The sequence below is a fragment of the Natator depressus genome, chromosome 9 (genome assembly GCF_965152275.1).
Source record: "Natator depressus isolate rNatDep1 chromosome 9, rNatDep2.hap1, whole genome shotgun sequence".
Taxonomy (NCBI): domain Eukaryota; kingdom Metazoa; phylum Chordata; order Testudines; family Cheloniidae; genus Natator; species Natator depressus.
The window spans coordinates 54,430,751-54,457,253 of record NC_134242.1 but is presented as its reverse complement, the minus strand read 5'-3'; the positions used below and the strand labels follow the sequence as shown (position 1 = coordinate 54,457,253).

At 47.2% G+C, this 26,503-nt stretch overlaps 1 protein-coding gene across 2 annotated transcripts in view; it reads left to right on the top strand.

The window, feature by feature from the left end:
* The window catches only part of FARP2 (FERM, ARH/RhoGEF and pleckstrin domain protein 2), a 198,826-nt gene that overhangs the window by 90,980 nt on the left and 81,343 nt on the right, over window positions 1-26,503 (top strand). For both annotated transcript variants that reach the window (XM_074964209.1, XM_074964208.1), the window contains exons 8-9: window positions 5,324-5,471; window positions 20,662-20,757. In XM_074964209.1, coding sequence (XP_074820310.1) covers window positions 5,324-5,471; window positions 20,662-20,757 — 244 coding nt within the window. The remainder of the gene's footprint in view (window positions 1-5,323; window positions 5,472-20,661; window positions 20,758-26,503) is intronic.

Here is a 26,503-nt window from a genome sequence, read left to right as displayed (position 1 = left end):
AAGTCTTCCTACCAAGACTACAAAAAGAAGGATTCTGGGTGGACTCCTCCTGAAGGTCGAAACAGACTGGACTTCTACATAGAGTGCATCCGCCAAAGTGCATGGCCTGAAATTGTGGAAAAGCAGCATTACTTGCCCCATAACCTCAGCCGTGCAGAACACAATGCCATCCACAGCCTCAGAAACAACTCTGACATCATAATCAAAAAGGCTGACAAAGGAGGTGCTGTCGTCGTCATGAATAGGTCGGAATATGAACAAGAGGCTGCTAGGCAGCTCTCCAACACCACTTTCTACAAGCCATTACCCTCTGATCCCACTGAGGGTTACCAAAAGAAACTACACCATTTGCTCAAGAAACTCCCTGAAAAAGCACAAGAACAAATCCGCACAGACACATCCCTAGAACCCCGAGCAGGGGTATTCTATCTGCTACCCAAGATCCATAAACCTGGAAATCCTGGATGCCCCATCATCTCAGGCATTGGCACCCTGACAGCAGGATTGTCTGGCTGTGTAGACTCCGTCCTCAGGTCCTACGCTACCAGCACTCCCAGCTATCTTCGAGACATCACTGGCTTCCTGAGGAAACTACAATCCATCGGTGATTTCCCGAGAACACCATCCTAGCCACTATGGATGTAGAAGCCCTCTACACCCACATTCCACACAAAGATGGACTACAAGCCGTCAGGAACAGTATCCCAGATAATGTCACGGCAAACCTGGTGGCTGAACTTTGTGACTTTGTCATCACCCATAACTATTTCACATTTGGGGACAATGTATACCTTCAAATCAGCAGCACTGCTATGGGTACCCACATGGCCCCACAGTATGCCAACATTTTTATGGCTGACTTACAGCAACGCTTCCTCAGCTCTCGTTCCCTAATGCCCCTACTCTACTTGCGCTACATTGATGTCGACCCATGGAAAAGAAGCCCTTGAGGAATTCCACCATGATTTCAACAATTTCCATCCCACCGTCAACCTTAGCCTGGTCCAGTCCACACAAGAGATCCACTTCCTGGACACTATGGTGCTAATAAGTGATGGTCACATAAACAACACCCTATACTGGAAACCTACTGACTGCTATGCCTACCTACATGCCTCCAGCTTTCATCCAGACCACACCACACGATCCATTGTCTACAGCCAAGCTCTAAGATACAACCGCATTTGCTCCAATCCCTCAGTCAGAGACAAACACCTACAAGATCTCTATCAAGCGTTCTTACAACTACAGTACCCACCTGATAAAGTGAAGAAACAGATTGACAGAGCCAGAAGAATACCCAGAAGTTACCTACTACAGGACAGGCCCAACAAAGAAAATAACAGAGCGCCACTAGCCATCACCTTCAGCCCCCAACCAAAACTTCTCCAACGCATCATCAAGGATCTACAACCTATCCTGAAGGACAACCCATCACTCTCACAAATCCTGGGAGACACGCCAGTCCTTGCTTACAGACAGCCCCCCAACCTGAAGCAAATACTCACTAGCAACCGCACACCACACAACAAAACCACTAACCCAGGAACCTATCCTTGCAACACAGCCCGTTGCCAACTGTGTCCATATATCTATTCAGGGGACACCATCATAGGGCCTAATCACATCAGCCACACTATCAGAGGCTCGTTCACCTGCACATCTACCAATGTGATATATGCCATCACGTGCCAGCAATGCCCCTCTGCCATGTACATTGGTCAAACTGGACAGTCTCTACGTAAAAGAATAAATGGACACAAATCAGACGACAAGAATTATAACATTCAAAAACCAGTCGGAGAACACTTCAGTCTCTTTGGTCACTTGACTACAGACCTAAAAGTGGCAATTCTTCAACAAAAAAACTTCAAAAACAGACTCCAGCAAGAGACTGCTGAATTGGAATTAATTTGCAAACTGGATACAATTAACTTAGGCTTGAATAAAGACTGGGAGGGGATGTGTCATTACACAAAGCAAAACTATTTCCCCATGTTTATTCTCCCCCCCCATCCCCCCGCACTGTTCCTCAGACGTTCTTGTCAACTGCTGGAAATGGCCCACCTTGATTATCACTACAAAAGCTCCCCCACCCACCCTCCCCCGGTCTCCTGTGCTAATAATAGCTCACCTTACCTGATCACTCTTGTTACAGTGTGTATGGTAACACCCATTGTTTCATGTTCTCTGTGTATATAAATCTCCCCGCTGTATTTTCCACTGAATGCATCCGATGAAGTGAGCTGTAGCTCATGAAAGCTTATGCTCAAATAAATTTGTTAGTCTCTAAGGTGCCACAAGTACTCCTTTTCTTTTTGCGGATACAGACTAACACGGCTGCTACTCTGAAACCACTTTAGAAAGTTCCTTCTATTGTAGGTGCAGGCAATTTTTTAAAAATTCTATTATTTCTGACAAGTATTGTGCTCTTTATTGGATAAATTTGAATAGTTAAACTCTGGCGGTTTTTATACGTAATAAAATAGTACTCAAGTTACTCACCTGAGTTTGTGCCTAGAAGTTTTATTGGATATACAGCGTTCCAAATTCTTCAGCCACCATGTTGTAACCACGTTTCTGTAATTTTATTTTTTACCATATGAAGCCCTAACATCCTCTTTCTGAGATTGTGGCATTACACCAGGAATGAGTTTGGCCCATTGTGTTGTACACACTAAGCTTGAAGTTGGGTAACTTGTGAATTTATGGCCAAAATTTACATTTCCAACCTTTTATCACTTATCCCACAGAGATGCAACTTTGGCCTTATCTGCTCACAAAAGTCATACTGTTGTAATTATACTTTATATATATAAAGTTTATTTGCTACATCATACCCAAATTTGATGAAAAACACAATATAGACTAAATCTTTGAAAATATTGAACTCCTTTTGAACCCCCGAAATTTTTGTAGTTGGGAAAAAATCTTTTCAGGATTTTCCATTTTGAAGATTGATATTTTTTCAAAGTCAGTACAGAATAAAGAAGTAGAAACTAGACTGAATGTTTTAACCACCTCATACTCACCCAGAACCTGTGTAGCACAATGATTTTCCAGTATGTAACCAGTTGTAAAAGTCAGAGAATCATGATACCTGCAGTACTTGTTCATATTTAAAAGGATTGCATTCTGAATGGGTTCTGTGGTTGTACTCGTATTAATTTTAAAGATGGTCCATACATGCAGTTAAGAGGTCCCTATTTCCATAAATTCTACTTTAATTATTAATAAGTCGTCTGAACATGTTCAACAGAAAAACTTTACTTTTTAGAAATAGAACAAAGATATCTGGTCTTAATGGTAACTCTATAAACTGTTAGGAGTAAGCATCTTTAAGAAAAAAGGCTAGAATAAGGAAAGGGTATTGCAGGAAAATATTATTCATTTATTTAATTAATGCTCACGTTACACTTGGCACAGGATAGTACACAAAAATAGACAGATCATACCCTAAATAGCATATGGTCTATTCTAAAGGAATTAAATATCTATTATGGGGGGAGAGCTGTTCCCTGGGGGAAAAAAAATTCTGAAAGCATGTTTTAACATGGCATACATAAATCTAGCCAGTGTTGAGGCTAGTCAGTTCTAAGCAAAAATTGCTTAGTTCCTTTACTTTTTTCCAGCCCCCTACCCTTCCTCCATCATCCAGTTTCCTTCCATTAAACTGTTGTATGAAAAATTCCATTTGTTGCCTTTTTTATATTCAGTGCACTAATGTATATGGCAAAGACCGCACTTGATCAGAAATAGTGCTATAGTAATCATTGTGGGATCTTTTAGTATAGTGTTATGTTGCCGAACCTCTAAATTTTGAGGTTGCCTTTGTCAGCCAGTTACACCAAACTCCTATTATAATCAGACCTTTGTGTATTCTGCAGCACTGTGGGACTAAATTGTGTGGCAAGAATTCCTAAATTCCATGGCAATGTTCTTTTTATTCTGGCTTTGTGAAATATCCTTAATTCCCATCTCCATGAGGGTTGTCACCCTCAAACTCACAAACAACTATGACTTACAGTTGAAAACACTAATTTGATGTAAATTTGGCAGTCATTATTTTCAGCAAGGGTTACTTTTGAAGATTGTGTTTTTCACTGTTTTCTGGGCAGTCCACCTCTATGGGTCTCAGCAGTTAAAATGTTGTCCAAGTGGCCTTGCTCAATAGCTCCTTACCTCAGTATGTATCATGGAAATGGTGATCTTGAAGCCAGCTTCAGTATCTCATCTTCTCTGCTCCTGGGGTATTGTCTGTCTATTGTGGTGTTTATCCTGGGAAGCTCAGCTGGACAGTCTACACTTCAGGTTCCACCCAGTCCCTGTCAGCAAGCTAGACTTGACTTGTTTTCCTGCTGACCTGCTGCTGTGCTCTATAGAAGGGTATGCTGAAATCCAGTTGATTCCCCAAGGTGGGGAAAGATGGAAAACAAGAGAAGGTGCAGGCATGTTTTGGCAGTGCAGGAAGATCGGGGGGAATGTCAGATGTATGGCTGCAGGAAACTGACAAATTCCATAGCAAAAAACGTGCTGAATTCTGTGACTGTGGCATCATGAAGTCTGATGGCAAGTCCTGAGGGCCAGTCACGCCTCTCTGAACTATTATTTCAGGCTCTTTGCAAACTCAGAAAGTTTGCAAACCCCATTGGTTTTCGCCATTGTCTAAGCAACTGCAAGGGGTATAAATGTGATATTTTTAAAAGAGAGACCTAGGGGTTTGGATTACAGTTCTGTGGCAGTGGGTAAATTCTACGACCATAGAATCATGGAATGCATAGGGCCTGATTATATTAGGTTTTCCTAGATTTTTTTAAAAATGAAGTGCATATGCTTCGAACATACTGTATACTTAATTTCATACAATGTTATCTGGATAATTCTAATCTGATTTTATAATCCCATTTTAGATTGTCCTGTGTTGTTGCAACATTTGCTGTGTTTCTGTCATGCTGTTTTGCAATATTCTCAACTTCCCCCTTGTTTTCTGGGTATATCGATGTATACCTAAGCAAGAAATAAAAACTGAACAGGATTCCTGTTTGGACAGTGATCTATTGACCTCTCTCTGGGTTTTGAATCAGATAACCTTCATACCAGTTTTCAATTGCTTCTCTGTATCAGTTTCTCCCAGATATATTTTGTTAGTCATATTTCAAAGGTAGCAGTAATACTTTCATGGAGTGAAATTGTCAATGTAAATTAGGCAGAAAATTATTGCTTAGTTCTGGACATATAGATTAATTACTTTGGACCCTTTGGAAGTATTATGAAATCATGTTTTTAATATTCTGTATTTTTATGCTTTTGTTCCTCACTGGAGGGGCCAAACTCCTGCTGAGTCAGATTTCCAGGTGCTTGAAATTGCTCGGAAACTGGAGATGTATGGCATTAGATTTCACCTTGCATCTGACCGTGAGGGGTCGAAAATTAACCTGGCTGTTTCACACATGGGCATACTAGTATTCCAGGTAGGTTGGGGCAATGACACCAGATAAGTACATCTTCCTTTTGATTATAATTCCTTAAGTAACTGTCAAGGTTCCTCCCCCACTCTGAACGCTAGGGTACAGATGTGGGGACCTGCATGAAAACCTCCTAAGCTTATCTTTACCAGCTTAGGTCAAAAAGTTCCCCAAGGTACAAAATATTCCACCCTTTGTCCTTGGATTGGCCGCTACCACCACCAAACAAATACTGGTTACTGGGGAAGAGCTGTTTGGAAACGTCTTTCCCCCCAAATACTTCCCAAAACCTTGCACCCCACTTCCTGGACAAGGTTTGGTAAAAAGCCTCACCAATTTGCCTAGGTGACTACAGACCCAGACCCTTGGATCTTAAGAACAATGAACAATCCTCCCAACACTTGCACCCCCCCTTTCCTGGGAAATGTTGGATAAAAAGCCTCACCAATTTGCATAGGTGACCACAAACCCAAACCCTTGGATCTGAGAACAATGAAAAAGCATTCAGTTTTCTTACAAGAAGACTTTTAATAGAAATAGGAGTAAATAGAATAAAATCAGGATGGTAGATACCTTACAGGGTAATTAGATTCAAAACATAGAGAATCCCTCTAGGCAAAACCTTAAGTTACAAAAAGATACACAGACAGAAATAGTTATTCTATTCAGCACAATTCTTTTCTCAGCCATTTAAAGAAATCATAATCTAACACGTACCTAGCTAGATTACTTACTAAAAGTTCTAAGACTCCATTCCTGGTCTATCCCCGGGAAAGGCAGCATAAAGACAGACAGAGACCCTTTGTTTCTCTCCCTCCTCCCAGCTTTTGAAAGTATCTTGTCTCCTCATTGGTCATTTTGGTCAGATGCCAGCGAGGTTACCTTTAGCTTCTTAACCCTTTACAGGTGAGAGGATTTTTCCTCTGGCCAGGAGGGATTTTAAAGGGGTTTACCCTTCCCTTTATATTTATGACAGTATCTATCAGTAACTTTAATCTACAAATCTCGTCTGACTTTTTTTAATAGCTGACCTTAAATCACAGAACTGTAGGGTCAGAAGGGACCACAAGGGTCATCCTGTCTAACCCTCTGCCAAGACGCAGGATTTGTTGTCTCTAAACCATCCAGGACAGATGGCTATCCAGCCTCCTTTTGAAAACTTCCAGTGAAGGAGCTTCTACAACCACCCTTGGCAGTCTGTTCCATTGTCCTACTGTTCTTACAGTTAGGAAGTTTTCCCTGCGATTTAATCTAAATCTGCTATGCTGTAGTTTGAACCCATTGCCTCTTGTGCTGCCCTCTGTGGCAAGAGAGAACAACCTTTCTCCATCTTTTTTATGGCAGCTTTTCAAGTATTTGAAGACTGCTATCATGTCCCCCCTTAATCTCCTCTTTTTCCAAATTAAACATATCCAGTTCCTTCAGCATTTGCTCATATGGCCCTATGCTTTGAGCAGGGGGTTGGACTAGATGACCTCCTGAGGTCCCTTCCAACCCTGATATTCTATGATTCTATGGGTGCTCCACTGTAGGTGTGTCTACTTCCCTGCGCTGCTGATTAGAGAACTTTGGTAGCTGTGTCTATTGGTCCCGCACATGCATCGTCTCTCCTCATGCCGCACCACCAGGCTAGACACAGTGCGTGGGCATTTACAAACTCAATGACTTTACTGACAAACTGCTCAAGGGACACCGGCAATCCTTTAAAGCCATCATAGAAGAGGGAAAATTAGTAGCAAAAACATCGCTACAATTGGCCCTCGATGCCACCAACACAGCAGCTAGGTCCATCTCCATGGCGATGTGATGCAATGAGCATCATGGCTCCACTTATCAGGATTCCCAAAAGAGGTGCGGTCTATAGTGGAAGATCTTCCTTTTGAGGGTACGAAGCTCTTCACCAAAAAGACCAACGCCTCCCTTCATATCCTAAAGGATTCCATGGCTATCCTGAGGTTGCAGGGAATCTGTACGCTGGAGGAAAAGAGGCATTTTAGTCCCCAGTCTCAGCAGAGACCATATGCGGCTCAATATTAACCTCAGCGCCATTACGAACCACAGAGGAAGAATGGGAAATTCCTGAAGCGCAAACTGTCTGGCCTGTAAACCGCATCCCAACCAACCGCATATAAACACCCCTTTTGATGGGCAGTCGAGGCGCCACGAGACCACTCGCTACAACTGACGCAACCACCTATGGTTGTATACCCATTTGGCCCATGATCGGCAGTGTTCTGCAGTGCCTGGGAATGCATAACGTCGGACTGATGGGTTTTAGAGATCATCCGATCTGGGTACTCCAGTCACTTCACCTCCATAACTCCTCCACAACCCCTTTCCCCGACCCTATTCAGGGACCCTTCTCACAAGAGTTACTATGACTGGAGATAGATTGCTTCCTCCAGTTAGGGGCCATAGAACCAGTCTCATAGCATCTGAGAGGGAAGGGGTTCACCCCTCATTACTTCCTAATATCCAAAAGAAAGGGAGGTTGGAGACCCATATTGGATCTCAGAGCTCTCAACAAGTTTGTCAAGGCTCAGAAGTTCAAGATAGGTACCTTAACAATCATTCCAACATTGGAAAAGGGAGACTGGATTCTTCTTCGAGTGCTTATTCATGTCAATTCCAATCAGGTGTGTGCGCGCGCACGTGCATGATGGCCAGAAGATTTTTCCCTTAGCAGCATCCATCGGGTCGGCCTCGGCACCCCCTGGAGTCGCGCCCTTATGGCGTCTAATATATAGGCCTGCCGACCTGCCACCCCTTCATTTCGTTCTTACCGCCGGTGACGGTGGCTGGAATTTCCCTTGGCTCTTGCTCAGCAAGTTTTCTTCGTTATTCTGTGTATATAGTTAGTTAGTTGTTAGTAGTACCAGTTTAAAGTTTAGTATAGTATAGTAGTTGGGGGTTCCCCCCACCACTCTGGCCCCAGCGCCGTGGCATGCCACGGTCCCCAGGATTTAAGAACTGTGCGGCTTGAGCCAAGTGCATGCCTCAGAGTCATCTGCACTCGTCGTGTCTTTGGTGCGTGGGGGAGACTCATCAGAAAGATTGTTGCAAGATCTGCCGTGAGTTCTGCCTGAGAATGCTTAAAGAATGGAAACAGCAGCTGAAGGTGATCGTCATGGAGACAGCCTTGCGCCCCCACTCTGACCCGGGCTCGAGAGACCCGATCCCGACGGCGTCGTCCTCGACACGGAACGCCCCGGCGCCATCGGCAACTTCGGCACCAAGGAAGGGCTCCTCCAGGGATGCTCGGCACCGCCACAGCGGTGTGGGGAGGGATAGCTCAGTGGTTTGAGCATTGGCCTGCTAAACCCAGGGTTGTGAGTTCAATCCTTGAGGGGGCCATTTAGGGATTTGGGGCAAAAATTGGAGGTTGGTCCTGCTTTGAGCAGGGGGTTGGACTAGATGACCTCCTGAGGTCCCTTCCAATCCTGATTATTCTATGATTCATTCTGATAGTAGGCACCGCTCCCATTCACCGATGCCTCAAAAGAAGAAAAAGCCGGATGACCATTCTCCGGCTAAGCCTCGAGAAGTGTGACCCGAGGCGGGCCTCTCCTCAGCGTCTCCTTCTGGGGCTTTGTCGACTCCTGTCCAGGTAAGGCAGTCGAGTCTGGCCCCACCTCAATCTCCGGCGCCTACACAGCAGCTTCAGCTCCCGTCCATGCCGGAAGCGTACCAGGCCACCAGAGATCTCCTCCACCTGACAGCACCGTTCTCGCCTGCCAGGGAGGAACCCTCAACGCCGACGGAGCCCTGTCCTTCGGTGCATTCTAAGGGAAAGGGATATCGAGGCACGCCCCTTCGCCTAGTCCATCGGCACCTGCACACTCCAACAGAGAGCTTTCCCGCTATCTGAGCTCTCGCCATTCGACACACCAAGGATCGGCTCCTCCATGGTCTTCAGTGTCTGAGACCTTGGAGTCAGAGCCCGACTCCTATAGCTCCCAAGTAGGAGCAGAAGCCATAGAGTGAGGTCAGGCAGAGACAGAAGGGAGCATCAGGTGTGGCCTCCACAGTGGCAGAACCCACCTCATTGGCCCTTCTGGGCTCCCTGGGCTTATCACTAGGGCCAGGGAGGAACCCAGGGCCTACGCTCAGCGGCATCTTTAGTTGCCTCCACCACTTACGTACCGCCTTCCGCTGTGCATCCACACCCGGTGCCTACGTTCCCAACGCTTTTTCCTCCGGCACTGTCGTCGGCACTGTGCTCGACTCCGACTTCGGCACCGGCCTTCACGACATCGACACACCCGTCTCCCATGCCTGCACCATTGTCAACGTTCACCTTGATACAGGCACTTACGGCCCAGGTGCCGATCTCAGTACCGGGCCCCCTGACCCCAGCAGCTCCTGTAAGTGTGCCGATGCAGCTCCCTCCTGCGAGACTGATGTTGACGCTGACATTGGCTATGATGCCTACGGCCCCAGCACCATTATCTGCACCACCTCCTCCGATGCTGCCCCAGGAATCATGTACCCCTCTGGGGCAGACGGTAGGGAGCTTCCACCACTGGCACACGCTTCCTCCTTCTCATTGCCGGATGAAGCATTGGCAGGGACATCCATAGCCCCTGCGTTAGAGGAGAACAGAGTTTTACAGCAGTTGCTCTGCAGGGCTGCCCAAGGCTTGGGCATCAAGGCTGAGGAGGTGGTTGAGGACACGGATCCCATGGTGGACATCCTAGCACCCTCGGGGCCCTCGCGGGTAGCGTTACCCCTTATAAAGATGGTGGTGGACACCACCAAAACTCTATGGCAGATGCTGGCATCTCTGCCACCCACTGCCAAATGCAATGAGCGCTGGTATTTCGTCCCCTCCAGAGGCTTTGAGCATCTCTACTCCCATCCACCTCCAGACTCATTGGTTGTCGATGCGACTAACCAACTGGAGAGACATGGTTTCCAAGATCCTTCCTCAAAGAATAGGGACGCTAAACGTCTGGACCTCGTGGGTAGAAAAATCTACTCCACTGGCAGTCTACAACTTCATATTGCTAACCAGCAGGCCATTGTGAGCAGGTACTCTTTTATAACAACTGTGCTTCCATGGCTAAGTTCACGGAGCTCGTCCCTTTGGACTCTCGGTCAGAGTTCACCGCCTTGGTGGAAGAAGGAAAATTAGTCTCCCGCACTTCACTGCAGGCAGCCTTAGATGCTGCAGACGCTGCCACAAGTGTCATGGCGACAGGAGTGGCTATGCGATGGTGAGGAGCTGGTTGCAAGTCTCAGGGTTACCCTATGAAGTCCAACAAATGAGTCAGGACCTCCCATTTGAGGGTGAGACTCTGTTTTCAGAGAAGACAGACAAATGACTCCACAGCCTAAAAGATTCCCGAGCCACCCTCAGATCCTTGGGCTTGCATACCACCACCACATAGCACAGACATTTCCTCCCACAACCTCCTCAAAGGTTCCAACAGCAGAATCACCCGGACAATTCTAGGAGGAGGAACCGGAGTGGTAGGAGAAGACAACATCCCTCCGCTAATCAAGGCCTGCCCAAAGCACCCTCTGGCTCTAAACCGACATTTTGAGGGTGCGGTCGAGGACAGCACACCAGACCAGAGACTGGATTCACCCCGCCTTATCTTTTCCTCCCCTTTCTACAGTTCATGGTCCTGTATAACTTTGGACCGCTGGGTGCTTCGCACGGTAGAGAGGGGATACTCCATCCAATTCTGTGTCCTCCCACCCTTCCTCCCCCCCTTCCCCGTCCCTCTTCAGGGACCCTTCTCACAAGCAACTTCTCATTCAGGAGGTTCAATTGCTCCTAGCGCTAAGGGCTGTGGAGGAGGTTCCACTGGAGCACAGGGACGAGGGTTTCTATTCCCACTATTTCCTAATGCCAAAGGCAGTCTAAGGCCTATCCTGGACCTGCGCGACCTCAACAAGTTTATGAGGAAACTCAGGTTTCTCATGGTCTCCTTGACCTCTGTTATCCCTTCATTGGATCCAGCAGACTGGTATGCCACCCTCGACTTGAAGGACGCGTATTTTCACACAACAATCGGTTCCCATTACCAATTTATGGTCCTCCCTTTCGGCCTGTCAGCGGCATCTCGAGTCTTCACCAAGTGCATGGCAGTCATTGCCGCCTTTCTGCGGAAACATCAGGTACAGGTGTTCCCATACCTTGATGACTGGCTGATCAAAGGCCGATCCAGGGCATTCATCAGAGCCACCTTCGAGAATCTGGGCCTCCTACTGAACGAGGCAAAATTGACTCTGTCCCCGGTCCAGAGGATAGAGTTCATAGGAGCGGATCTGGACTCAACTCAAGTCAGAGCATCCCTCCCGCAGAAGAGATTCTAGGCTCTCGACGCCATGATCCAGGGTCTCAGGCAGTTCCCCACCACCACTGCGAGAAATTGTCTCAAACTACTCGGCCACATGGAGGCCTGTACATACATGGTTCAGCACGCCAGACTCAGGCTTCGGCCGCTTCAGTCATGACTTGCGTCAGTGTACAGACCTGCCAGGGACAGCTTGGACAGGATCATGACCCTGCCTCGCCCCATCCTCGACTCGCTCCTGTGGTGGACAGACGCTTAGCAGGTGTGCTCAGGGGTCCCCTTCACTGCCCCACAACCATCCCTGACTCTAGTAACGGATGCGTCAGATTTGGGAGGGGGACTCTTCTGAGGGACCACAGGACTCAGGGCTTCTGGTCACAGACAGATCTCTGTCTTCATATCAATGTCAGGGAGCTCAGGGCGTATGCCTAGCGTGTCAGTCATTCTGCCCGTATCTAGAAGGTCGATGTGTATCAGTCATGACGGACAATACAACCGCGATGTTCTATATCAACAAACAGGGGGGTGCACGCTCCTCTCCCCTGTGCCAGGAAGCCCTCAGGTTATGGGACTTTTGTATAGAGCACTCAGTTGATCGACAGGCGTCGTACCTTCCAGGGGTCAAAAATGAGCTGGCAGACAGCCTCAGCACATCTTTTCACAGCCACAAGTGGTCCCCTCACCCGGACGTCGCATCTTCGCTCTTCCAGAGGTGGGGCTGTCCCCTGATCGACCTCTTCGCCATGCAATACAGCAGGAAGCGTCAGCAGTTCTGCACCTTCAAGAATCGCAGTCCGGGCTCCACAGCGGACGAGTTCCTCCTCCTTCTATACGCCTTCCCACCCATACCGCTCGTCCACAAGGTCCTGCTCAAGATCCGCAGAGACCGGGCTCGGGTCATTCTCATAGCACCAGCCTGGCCCCGCCAGCATTGGTACACGTCTCTCCTAGACATAACAGTGGGAGCCCCGATTACCCTGCCGTTTTTCCCGGACCTTCTCACGCAGGATCATGGGCGGTTCCAGTGCCCGAACCTGCATTTGCTGCATCTCACAGCCTGGAGGCTCCGTGGCTGAACCCATCCGAGCTTTCCTGTTCAGAACAAGTCAGACAGGTTCTCTTGGGCAATAGGAAACCCTCCACTAGGGCCACATACCTGGACAAGTGGAAGAGATTTTCAGCCTGGTCAGCTCAGCGCGACTTTCCCCCGGTGCTAGCCTCAGTGCCCCAAATTTGGATTAATTTTTCCACCTAAAGCTGGAAGGTCTCCTCTTTGTCTTCTATAAGAGTACACCTGGCTGCCATCTCAGCTTTCCACCTGGGGGTACAGGTCTGCTCGGTTTTTGCTAACCCCCTGGTTAGTCGCTTCCTGAAGGGCCTCGATAGGTTGTACCCGCACATCTGCCAACCGGTTCCTGCTTGGGATCTTAACTTGGTCCTTTCTAGGCTCATGGGGCATACCTTTGAGCCTCTAGCAGCATGCTTCCTGCTCTACCTCTTCTACAAGGTCACATTCCTGGTGGCGATAACTTCAGCCTGGAGGGTGTCTGAGCTTAGGGCTCTAATGTCTGAGCCTCCCTACACCGTGTTTTTTAAGGACAAGATTCATCTCAGACCCCATCTGGCCTTCCTCCCGAAGGTGGTATCGCAGTTCCACATCAACCAGGAAATTTTCCTCCTGGTGTTCTACCCCAAGCCTCATGCGAGTAGCAGGGAGCAGAGACTCCACACCCTTGATGTCAGCAGAGTGCTGGCCTTTTACGTAGAAAGGACGAAACTGTTCAGGAAGTCGGTACAGCTCTTTGTTGCAGTAGCAGACAGAATGAAGGGCCATCCTCTTTCGACACAGTGCATTTCATCATGGATTGTGGCCTGCATTACCGAGTGCTATAATCTAACAGGGATCCCAGTGCCCCCAATAACGGTGCACTCTACAAGAGCACAAGCTTCATCAACAGCTTTCCTGGCCCAAGTCCCCATCCAGGAAATTTGCAGGGCGGCGACATGGTCATCGATACACACTTTTGCTGCACACTATGCAATTACTAGACAGGCCAGAGTCAGTGGACAGCTCCTACTCCACCTCCTAATTTTGCTTGGGAGTCACCTGACTGGGATCAACATGAACAGCGCTCGAAGAAGAAAAAGTGGTTACTCACCTTCTTGTAACTGTTGTTCTTCGAGATGTGTTGTTCATGTCCATTCCAATACCCACCCTTCTACCCCTCTGGCAGAAGGGGTGGTGGGTCAGCAGGGCTATATACTAGGCGCCATAAGGGCACGACTCCAGAGGGCGCGCAGACTGATCCGACGGATGCTGCTAAGGGAAAAATCTTCTGGCCATTGTGCACGTGCGCTCACACCTGATAGAAATGGACATGAACAACACATCTCAAAGAACAACAGTTACGAGAAGGTGAGTAACCATTTTTTTTTGTCCCTCGATTGCCAGGATGCCTACTTTCACATCTCGATCCTACTAGCTCACAGACCATTTCTCAGGTTCGCTCTGGGACACGACCATTATCAGTACAGAGTCCTCCCCTTTGGGCTGTCATCAGCGCCAAGAATATTTTCCAGAGTTCTCTCAGAGGTAGCTGTTCACTTATGCTTGCAAGGGATAATGGTTTACTCAGAACTGGACAACTGTCTCCTCAGAGCCCCATCTCTGCAAGAGGACATCTACACTACAATACGTTTGTTCACAGAACTGGGTTTTACAGATCAACACCCAGAAGTCAAACCTTACCCCAGTGCAACGCCTGGAATTCATAGGGGCTGACCTAGGGCCCTGTTGGGGGGTATGCTCACCCTGTTCCTCTTTGGGGAATGTAGGGGGATGATCATGGTTGCGATATCACTTTGCTAGCAGTCTACCATACTGTTCTTAGGCTGACAGCAGTAAGGCTCGCAGGTCAGAGGGGAGGGATAGCTCAGTGGTTTGAGCATTGGCCTGCTAGACCCAGGGTTGTGAGTTCAATCCTTGAGGGGGCCGTTTCGGGATCTGGGTCAAAAATTGGGGATTGGTCCTGCTTTGAGCAGGGGGTTGGATTGGATGACCTTCTGAGGTCCCTCCAACCCTGATATTCTAAGATTCTATGACTGACTGCCCTCGGCTTCAGGGCTGTATGGCTTACTGGCCAGAGTCAATATGGCTGCCCTTGGGGTCAGAGTTGTGTCGCCCAATGGCCAGATTCAGGGTGGGTGGCGAACGGGCTAGAAGGATCCCAACTCCACCCGGTCCTGGCCCAGGGCCTTGTCAGTGGTGAGTGTGTTCGCCACCCAGTCAGCAGGGATCTTACCGGAACATGCTTACACGGGTGGGAGATACCACTCATTCTGTCTCCCTGGACCACTTCCTACCGTGTTTCCTGAAGCTGTAGACTGTGTATCTTTGGGGTCTCCGGGTTCCCTGGTGTGGGTAGCTCCCTGGAATTCTGACTCCTGCCAATCGGTTGTAGGTAGCACATCTCTGGTGTAGTCCCTGGGATCTCTGGTTCTTGCAGTTAGGGGCTGTAGTGACTCCTGGCCTGGAGCCCCCACCAGTCGTGCTTCATCCTCAGTGACCAGCCCAGACTGGGCTGAGCTGCTCATCTTTATACTAGCACAGCAGTTGGAGCATGCTCAGCATGGTCCGAGGGACGGGACTTCCTCCGCCCATAGTATGGGATTAAACCTTTCTCTCCTAGTGCGGGGTATGCACCCCCTGTCACAGCACCATACAGGCAAAAGCCCTCCTACCTCAGCACAGGTTCCTATCCCTGGCTTCACTCCTAAACACAATGTAATACAGTCCACAGATACTGCCCTTACTCTGCCTCCAACTCTTTGGACACATGGCAGCAGGCATGGTGGTGATACCACATGCCAAATTCCACATGTGATGCCTCCAACTATGGTTGAGTTCAGTTTACAGACCAAACAGGGACAGGCTGGACAAACCTGTCACTACCCACCAGGCCAAAAATTCCTTAAACTGGTGGAAGGACCCAACCAATGTGTGCAAAAGGATCCCCTTCTCATACATGTCACCATCATTGTTTCTTACCACCGACTCACCACTCAGAGGGTGCGGTGCACATTTAAATGGCCTCATGTTGCAAGGCAAATGGTCACCTACGGAGGATGTCTCTACACTTCAATCTCCTCAAACTGAGAGCGGTCAGGAATGCCTACACCCATTTTCTCCTGCTGATCACAGGATCACATGCAAAGATCCTAACAGACAACATAGCCTGCATGTATTACATCAACCGTCGCGGGGGCCAGGTTGCCCTCCCTGTGCATGGAGGCAATGAGACTATGGAACTGGTGCATCTCTCACAACGTCACGTTATCCCGCGGCTTACTCCCAGGCACGAAGAACTCAATAGTGGACAACCCCAGTTCCAAATTCCCACACTATCGTTTGTGGGAGATGCACCCATCAGTACTCCACAACCTGTTCACACAACAGGGAGCAGTATTCATAGATCTGTTCGCCACTCACCAGAACAAGAAGTGTCCATACGACTGCTCCAGGATAGGGATGGGACAGCAGTCTCTGGGTGATGCTTTTCTTCTCCCCTGGGACAAGGACCTTTTTTCCACCTTTCCTCAGTTTCCTCTTCTGCTGAAGCTCCTATTTAAAAATAAACAGGGATGGTGCTCACGTCATCCTGATTGCTCCTATGTGGCTGAGGCAGACCTGGTATCCTTACCTGACACAGCTTGCGATGTGTCCACTGATCTCTCTCCTGACCTATCTGCACCTCCTTTCACAGGCTCCTGCTTGGTTCCAGCACCTAGAAAGTTCACGCTTAAAGGAAGTACAGGAGGTTCTGTTTACACAGTAGAAAGCCCTCCACACAACGTACTTACTGTCAGAAATGGTCCAGGTTTCAGATTTGATGCATGTCCCAACAAATCTCTCCAGCCTCAGTAACTCTTCCACATATTTTAGTCTATGCTCTGACCCTTAAAAAGTCAGGATTATTCCTAAGCTCTCTAGGGTCCATCTATCAGCTATTACAGCCTTTTATTGGTGCTGTCACACCCAACCACAAAAAGATTCCTTAAGGGTATCATAAATCTCTTCCCTCAAACTCGATTCCCTACCCTTATGTCGGAGCTAAACCTGGTTAAGAAAGGGCTGATTAGGCCCCAGCTTTGAACCAGTGGCCACCTGTTCGCTAACATACCTATCAGTGAAAAAGGCCTTCCTGATAACAATTACCTCAGCCAGAAGAATAGGAGAGATAGCAGCTCTGATGGCGCATGCCCCTTAAACAGTATTCTTTCCAGACAAGGTTTTACTCAGGCTGCATCCAAAATGCATCCCTAAGGTAACCTCCCTGTTTCACATGAATCAATCAATTCACTTTCCAATCTTCTACGCCAAGCCTCACCAAGACAATAGGGAGGTTATACTACATTCCCCAGATGTCAGGAGAGCCATGGCCTTCTACCTTGATAGGACAAAGGCCTTCAGGAAGTCCCCTAGACTTTTCACCTCTGTGGTGGAAAGATCCAAGGGCTCAGCAATATCAGCCCAAAGACTCTCTTAAGTCTTAAGAGCATCTTCGCAAGCAGGCTGGCTAACCCAGTGAGGAGGGCTTTAAACTAGGTTCACCGGGGGAAGGAGACCAAAGCCCTGAGGTAAATGGGGAAGTGGGATACCGGGCGGAAGCACAAGCAGGAGAGTGCAAGAGGGGAGGGCTCCTGCCTCATACTGAGAAAGCGAGATGATCAGCAAGTTATCTCAAGTGCCTATACACAAATGCAAGAAGCCTGGGAAACAAGCAGGGAGAACTGGAAGGCCTGGCACAGTCAAGGAATTATGATGTGATTGGAATCACAGAGACTTGGTGGGATAACTCACATGACTGGAGTACTGTCATGGATGGATATAAACTGTTCAGGAGGGACAGGCAAGGCAGAAAAGGTGGGGGAGTTGCACTGTATGTAAGAGAACAGTATGACTGCTCAGAGCTCCAAAGGTGTGAGCAACAAAGGTGATGTCGTGGTGGGAGTCTGCTATAGAGCACCAGACCAGGGGGATGAGGTGGACGAAGCTTTCTTCCGGCAACTAACGGAAGTTACTAGATTGCAGGCCCTGGTTCTCATGGGAGACTTCAATCACCCTGATATCTGCTGGGAGACCAATACAGCAATGCACAAACAATCCAAGTTGTTTTTGGAAAGCGTAGGGGACAATTTCCTGATGCAAGTGCTGGAGGAACCAACTAGGGGCAGAGCTCTTCTTGACCTGCTGCTCCCAAACCGGGAAGAATTAGTAGGTGAAGCAAAAGTGGATGGGAACCTGGGAGGCAGTGACCATGAGATGGTCGAGTTCAGGATCCTGACACAGGGAAGAAAGGAGAGCAGCAGAATACAGACCCTGGACTTCAGAAAAGCAGAGTTTGACTCCCTCAGGGAACTGATGGGCAGGATCCCCTGGGAGAATAACATGAGGGGGAAAGGAGTCCAGGAGAGCTGGCTGTATTTTAAAGAATCCTTATTGAGTCACATGAACAAACCATCCCGATGTGTAGAAAGAATAGTAAATATGGCAGGTGACCAGCTTGGCTTAACAGTGAAATCCTCGCTGATCTTAAACACGAAAAAGAAGCTGACAAGAAGTGGAAGATTGGACAAATGACCAGGGAGGAGTATAAAAATATTGCTCAGGCATGCAGGAGTGAAATCAGGAAGGCCAAATCACACTTGGAGTTGCAGCTAGCAAGAGAAGTTAAGAGTAACAAGAAGGGTTTCTTCAGGTATGTTAGCAACAAGAAGAAAGTCAAGGAAAATATGGTCCCCTTACTGAATGAGGGAGGCAACCTAGTGACAGAGGATGTGGAAAAAGCTAATGTACTCAATGCTTTTTTTGCCTCTGTCTTCATGAACAAGTTCAGCTCCCAGACTACTGCCCTGGGCAGCACAGCATGGGGAGGAGGTCACTAACCCTCTGTGGAGAAAGAAGTGGTTCGGGACTATTTAGAAAAGCTGGACGAGCACAAGTCCATGGGGCCGGATGCACTGCATCCGAGAGTGCTAACGGAGTTGGTGGATGTGATTGCAAAGCCATTGGCCATTATCTTTGAAAACTCATGGCGATTGGGGGAGGTCCCGGACAACTGGAAAAAGGCTAATGTAGTGCTCATCTTTAAAAAAGGGAAAAAGGAGGATCTGGGGAATTACAAGACAGTCAACCTCATCTCAGACCCTGGAAAAATCATGTAGCAGGTCATCAAGGAATCAATTCTGAAGCACCTAGACGAGAGGAAAGTGATGAGGAACAGTCAACACGGATTCACCAAGTGCAAGTCATGCCTGACTAATCTAATTGCTTTCTATGACGAGATAACTGGCTCTGTGGATGAGGGGAAAGCAGTGGATGTGTTATTCCTTGACTTTAGCAAAGCTTTTGACATGGTCTCCCACAGTATTCTTGCCAGCACGTTAAAGAAGTATGGGCTGGATGAATGGACTCTAAGGTGGATAGAAAGCTGGCTAGATTGTCAGGCTCAACGGGTAGTGATCAATGGCTCCATGTCTAGTTGGCAGTCAGTGTCAAGCGGAGTGCCCCAAGGGTCGATCCTGGGGCCGGTTTTGTTCAATATCTTCATTAATGATCTGGAGGATGGGATTAATTGTACCCTCAGCAAGTTTCCAGAGGACACTAAACTGGGAGGAGTGGTGGGGAGGGATAGCTCAGTGGTTTGAGCATTGGCCTGTTAAACCCAGGGTTGTGAGTTCAATGCTTGAGGGGGCCGTTTAGGGATCTGGGGCAAAAATTGGGGATTGGTCCTGCTTTGAGCAGGGGATTGGACTAGATGACCTCCTGAGGTACCTTCCAACCCTGATATTCTATGATTAAGTGAGTCTTGAATTGCATCAGACAGTGCTACCAAATTCTTAACGTGACCTCCCGCCCCGACCACCGATCTGTACACGTTCCACAAGATTGATCTCTTCATCTGTTGCTTTCTTCAAGGACGCCCCATCACAGAGATCTGCAGAGTGGGGACATGGTCATCAGTCCACACTTTTGCAGAACGCTAAACAATCACTGGGGACTCCACCTCTGATGCCATCTTTGCGATCACAGTACTGTCATCTGTAACTGACCCGACTCCGAAGTCCCAGCCCTCCAAAAGGGGTACTGCTTGGGAGTCACCTAAAGTGGAGCACCCATCGGGATTCTACTCGAAGAAGAAGTTACTCATCTTGTGCACTAACGATGGTTCTTGAAGATGTGTCCCCCTGTGGGTGCTCCACAACCTGCTCTCCTCCCTTTTAATTCGGAGTTCTCGTTTATGACTCGGTGGTAGAGAAGGCATTGAGGATGATTAGCCTGTGCGCATTGGCTAGGCTCATGGCACAGTACAAGGAGAGACCGTGCATGTGCGGGCCCAATGGACATTGCTAATGAAGTTCTCCGATCAGCAGCACAGGGACGTAGACACACCTATGGTGGACCACCCATAGGGGGACACATCTCGAAGAAGCATCGTTACTGCACAAGATGAGTAACTTCTTCTTCTGAAGATATTGATAGCACCTGGGAAACTCAACCCAGGTGAGCAGTTAAATTGGATTTCGTAGAGTTGCCCTTGGGTAGAATGAATAACAGAAAATTTACAAAAAAACAAAAATACCTATCTAAAACTTATATATACCACAAAGTACCTGATATTGTCCTTCAATATCTGCTTGAAGACTATGTTTTCTATTAATCTATGAATGATATTGCAAAGCAGCTAAAGCCTGATCAAAGGAATAAATTGAAAATAGATTTGACTACAATGAATTGTGGGGGCAAGGAGGGACATTTGTTGCTGTTTAAGATACAACTTGACAGTGTAAACATTTCTTGCTAGCCATAAATAATTTTGTTTTTCATTTAGGGTACCACAAAAATCAACACCTTCAACTGGTCTAAAGTCCGTAAATTAAGCTTCAAGAGAAAAAGGTTTCTTATCAAGCTCCACCCAGAAGTCCATGTAAGTCTAGTCATACCTATAGCCATGGCACTGTTTGAAAGAAGTCTTCTAAATGTTAGTAGAAATGCTTAAGTCTATAATTTTGTAAAGCAAGTGGATTTTTTTTAAATGCCCTAAAGGATACTTTTTGGCTTCATCCTTCAGTTATTGTAGTAAAGGTCTCCCCCCACCTCCTTAATGTCCCTACTTTTCTCTTTTAAGGTTTTCCACTTCCTGTATCTGTCTTGGCCCTCATTAGACATAAGCAAGTGTATTTTAAAATATCAAATAGTAACAAGAGTTATGAGTAAATTATTCAGTATGTAATTCCTGTGTATTTTCTTTTTAATAGGAGTGTTGCTTATAGTACTTTTACTTCAGATGTAAATTTGCCTACAGCTAAAACTAGTGTTTTGGGGCCATGTGCTCCCTTTGCTGCATGATTGGGAGAGAAACAAAAGTTCACAAAAGAGGTCTGTTTGGATTGGGTGATGAAGACGAGAGGCTGTTAGGCAGGCCTACCACCAACTGTGAAGTGATGGCCAATCCTGTTTACAGTGACATGTGTTGTCAAATATGCAAGACTGAAGAAGGCATGGCCAGCTATAAGGGGTCGGAATTTCTGAGCAGACACTCTATACACCATGAGCCCAGAACTTTGGAGCTCAATTATGGGGCAAATTGCCACTTGGGAGCTAATGCTGCTTGTTTCAGCTTGCTGCTAGTTTTTTTCTGTGGCTTTAATGTACTTCTGAGTGTTATGTAGTATGTAGTTGTGGCAGCTGTGTGAGTCATGCCGCCCATTGCTGGAGTTAAGGGTATGAGAGGCTCATAAAAGAGCAGGCACTCCTGCAGCAGATGTTTGGAGATCTGTAGGGTTTGGGGCCAGAATTTGCTTCAGATTCCTGGGCTCCACATGGTTGCCAGATTACAGACTCTGCACCTGCACGCCATTGCTAATCACATATAAAAGGGGAGAATGTGGCATGTTTACCCCAATTTACAGCCCCCTAAATTTTTGCAGTAAACTTTTTTCTTCTGTAGGTTTTTCATGGAAGGGAATGAACAGAAATATCCAAAACTGGAGACATGGTAGTAATGGGAGACTTTAACTACCCAGACATCTGTTTGAAAAGTAGTATGACAAAATACATTTCCAAAAAGTTCTTGGAATGTATTAGGGACAAATTCGTGTTTTAGAAAGTGGAGGAAGTAACCAGGGAAACAGTCATTTGAGACTTGATTCTGATCAACACGAAGGAATTAGTAGTGAATCTGAAAGTGGAAGACAGTATGGGTGAAAATGGTCATGAAATAATAGATTTCGTGATCCTAAGAAAAGGAAGGAGTGAGAGCAGCAGAATAAGGACAATGGACTTCAAAAAAGCAGACTTTAACAAACTCAGAACTGGGAAGAAAATCTAAGGGATAAAGGAGTTCAGGATAGCTGGCAGTTTCTCAAGGAGACAATATTGAACTTACAACTGCAAACAATCCTGATGCAAAGGAAAGATAGGAAGACTACTAAGAGGCCAATATGGCTCTATCAGGAGCTCTTTAATGACCTGAAAGTCAAAAAGGAATCCTATAAAAAGTGGAAACATGGACAAATCGCTAAGGAGGAGCACCAAAGAATAACATGAACAAAATCATGGACAAAATCAGAAAGACTTAGGTACAAAATGAGTTATAATTAGAAAGGAACATAAAAAGCAATAAGAAGAGGTTCTTTAAACACATTAGAAGCAAGAGAAAGACTAAGGAAAGTGTAGGCCTTCTACTTAGTGGGGAAGGAGAGCTAATAACTGATGGCATCAATAAGGCTGAGTTGTTTAATACCTCTTTTGCTTCAGTCTTCACTAAAAAGGTTAATGGTGACCAGATACTCAAAACAATATTAATGACAAGGGGGAAGGAGTGGAAGCCAAAATAGGGGAAGGTTAAACAATATTCAGATAAGTTAGATGTATGTTGGCAGGGACCAATGAAATTCATCCTAGGGTACTTAAGAAACTAGCTACAGCAATTTTGAACTGTTAGCAATTACCTTTTGAGAACTCAGGGTGTGGTCTCAGAGGACTGGAAAAAGGCCAACATAGTACTTATCTTAAAAAAGGGGAACAAAGACAACTTGGGAAATTATAGACTAGTCAGCCTAACTTTGAAACATAGAAAGATACTGGAACAAATTATTAAACAATCAAGTTGTAAGCACATAAAGGATAATAGTTATAAGGAATAGCCAGCATGGATTTGTCAAAAATAAATCATGCCAAGTCAACTTAATTTCTTCTTTGATGGGGTTACTGGCGGAGTGGATAGGAGGGAGTGTTGTTATCTTGATTTTAGTAAGGGTTTAGACATAGTCCCACATGAACAAACTAAAGAAATATGGCTAAAATAAATTACGGTAAGGTGGGTGAACAACTGGTTGAAAGACCATACTCAAAAAGTAGTTATCAATGGTTGGCTGTAAAACTAAGAGGATGTATTTGGTGGGGTCCCACAGAGTCAGCCCTGGGTCTAGTACTATTCAGTATTTTTACTAATTACTTGGATAATGGGGTGGATGGTATACTTAAAAAATTTGTGGATGACACCACGCTGGGAGAGGATGCAAACACTTCGGGGGACAGGATTAGAATTCAAACTGACCTTGAAAAATTGGAGAATTGGTCTGAATTTAACAAGATGAAATTCAATAAGGATAAGGCAAAGTACTGTAGTCATGGCATCTAGCAAGTACTTCACTTAAGAAGGAAAAATCAAATGCCACAACTGCAAAATGGGGACTAACTGGCTAAGTGGTAGTACTGCTAAAAAGGACGTGGGGTTATAGTGCATCACAAATTGAATATGCGTGAACAATGTGATGTGGTTGCAAAAAAAAAAAGGCTAATATTAATGTATTAAAAGGAGTGTTGTATGTAAGACATGGGAGGTCACTGTTCCACTCTACTTGGCACTGGTGAGGCCTCACCTGGAGTACGGTGTCCAATTCTGGGCACCACACTAGGAAAGATGTGGACAAACTGAGAAGAGTCCAAAGGAAAGCACCCAAAATGATAAAAGTTTTAGAAAACCTGATCTTTGAGGAGAGGTTAAGAAAAGGCATGTTTTGAGAAAAGAAGACCAGGTGGGAGGGGGGACCTGAGAAGAGTATTCAAATATGCTAAAGGCTGTTATAAAGAGGACTGTGATCAGTTATTCGCCATGTACATTGAAGGTAGGACAAGAAGTAATGGGCTTAATCTGCAACAAGAGGGATTTAGGTTAGGAATTAGGAAAAACTGTCTAACTATATGGGTAGTTAAGCTCTGGAATAGGTTTCCCAAGGAAGTTCGTGGAATCCCTGTCATTAAATCAATACCACATTTAGATGGAGTCTATGCAGTACACAGAATTACCATTGAATTAAAGTTATACTTAAATCTCATGATTTTAATATTGAAGCGTATGTCAAAAAGTTGTTTGCATATTTGATTTCAATAGACACAATTTTTTTCTGGTAAATTCATAGTATTGTAGAGTGTGTAGTTACAGAACAGTGCTGTCTGTGAGCCCAGTTACTATAATTTTATGGTAAGTGTGTTGAAGAATATAATTGCACCTGAGCGTTCTTTGAGTGCTTGCTCATGTCGATTCCATTCTAGGTTTGTGCACACCCATGTGCACAGTTGTCAGAGACTTTTGCCTCAGCAGTATCTGTAGGGTCAGCTGTGGTGCCCCCTTGAGTGCTGTGCTCATGTGTCAGTATATCAGGCACTGCTGGCCCTATGCCCTCTCAGTTCCTTCTTACCGCCCATGGTGGTTGGTCAGAGCACCTCTCTCTCCCTTGCTTCGCAAGTGGTCAGTGGTTTTTCCTACTCTTCAAACCTCGTGTTCCAGCTGTAAATAGTTTGATATATTGTAGATTAGTTAATAAGTAGCTGTTAAGTACTGTAGTTAGTTAGGGTCCAAATGGGGACTTTGCCCTAGGCAGGGCATGCCCCGGTCTCTGGGTTTTAAGCCCTGCTCTGACTGCAACAGGTCTATCCCTGTTAGTGTCCCGTGTGGTAGCTGTCTGAAGTGCCTGAGGGAATCCCACGTTAAAGAAAAATATCACATCTGTAAGAACTTTCCTCCCAGGACATAGAAAGAATGTGACATTCGCTTGAGGGCCCTCCTCATGGAGGCCACTCTTCATCCAGCCTCGGAGTCAGCCTGGCTGGACACAACACCCAACACTTTGGCCTCGGTGAGTAGTGCACCCCTAGCACCGGGCTTTCCCCGGCACTGGTCCCCTTTGCTGGTGCCCAAGAAAAAGATCAAAAAGAGGGACCCGGCACTGAGCAAGTCGGACCAAGGAGCATTGGGCAAAGGCCAAGGCTTGAGCCACGTCCCTGAGACAACCTCCTTACCCCACTAAGGGATCCGCCACTGACTCCAGGGAGCAGTAGGGGACCTAGACTGATGGCTCAGTCAACACCTTATCAGCTCCTGGCACCCAGAGAACAAAGGACTCTTCCACCCTAGCCGGCACCGCGTGCGGTGTTGGAGCCAGTGAAGGCTCCCTACGAGGGCAAGCCAGCCATTAAAGCCTCCCAGAAGGCGAGTGAGCACCACCAGTCTCTGGAGCCAAGGCAGAGCCCTTTGTCGCCATGCCCTTAGTCTCTGCATCAGCCCAGGTCACTGGTTCAGGGCTTCAGATTGCTGGTACTGCGCTCCCGATCTCTGCCCTTGTGCTGGGCCTCACCAGAGAGAAGCGCCGGTCGCCGTACAGACAGCTCTGGTCATCTTCATGCCAACGGTCAGTGACACCGAAACCTCAGGGATGCTCCCCAACAAGGCACCATTCCCTCTACTCCCAGCACTGGTCTGACTATTCGAGCCACTGGCCACCCACAGAGACAGTTAGCTGCCAGTCTCAGGTGTTGATGGCCCCGCCCTGGTCACTGGAGGATTTCTATGGCATGGAGAGGGAGTTCAGCCCCTTGCCGAGACAGTACCATTGCGACTGGGCTCCGGACATTGCATCCGCCTCAGAGATACCAACCTGGCAGCAGGGCCAGTGGGCAGTGCAATAGCCTTACTAGAATGCCTGGGGAATGCCAGTTATGCCTATGCCCCTGTCTCACCAGTCATCGGTTGCCGTGTCAGACAGATTCCAATCGACACCGGCGGCACCGGGCTTGGTGCAGGAAGCGCTGGAAGGCACTGAGATGGAGTGACAGGTACCCACCCGAGACCCCCTTCCTGTGCAGGGGATGTTGCCCCGGGCCCTCCCCTGGTGGTTCAGTCATCATTGTCCTCTCCAGACAAGGTGGTGGCGGAGCCCTCCCGTGCGAGCCCACTGGACGACTTTAAGGAGCACCAAGTCCTGCTCCAACGGGTGGCTGCTAACTTAGGCCTAGAGGTGGAAGAGATGACAGAGCAATCAGACACTTTGTTCAATGTGCTCTCTGCATCCACCGCTGCACGTGTTGCGCTCCTGGTGCCCAAAGGGATCCTGAACATTGCCAAAGCCCTCTGTCAAAGCCTGTTCTCCATCCCACCCACTTCCAAGAGGTCCAAGAAAAAGTATTTTGTCCCTGCCAAGGGGTTCGAATACTTATATACCCACCTGCTCCCGGGGTCATTGGTTGTGTCAACGGCCAACAAAAAGGACAAGCAAGGACATGCTAGTTCCACTCCCAAAAATATGGAGGCCAAGAGACTGGATCTTTTTGGGAGGAAAATGTATTCCACGGCCAGTCTCCAATTCCGGGTCGCGAACCACCAGGTTCTT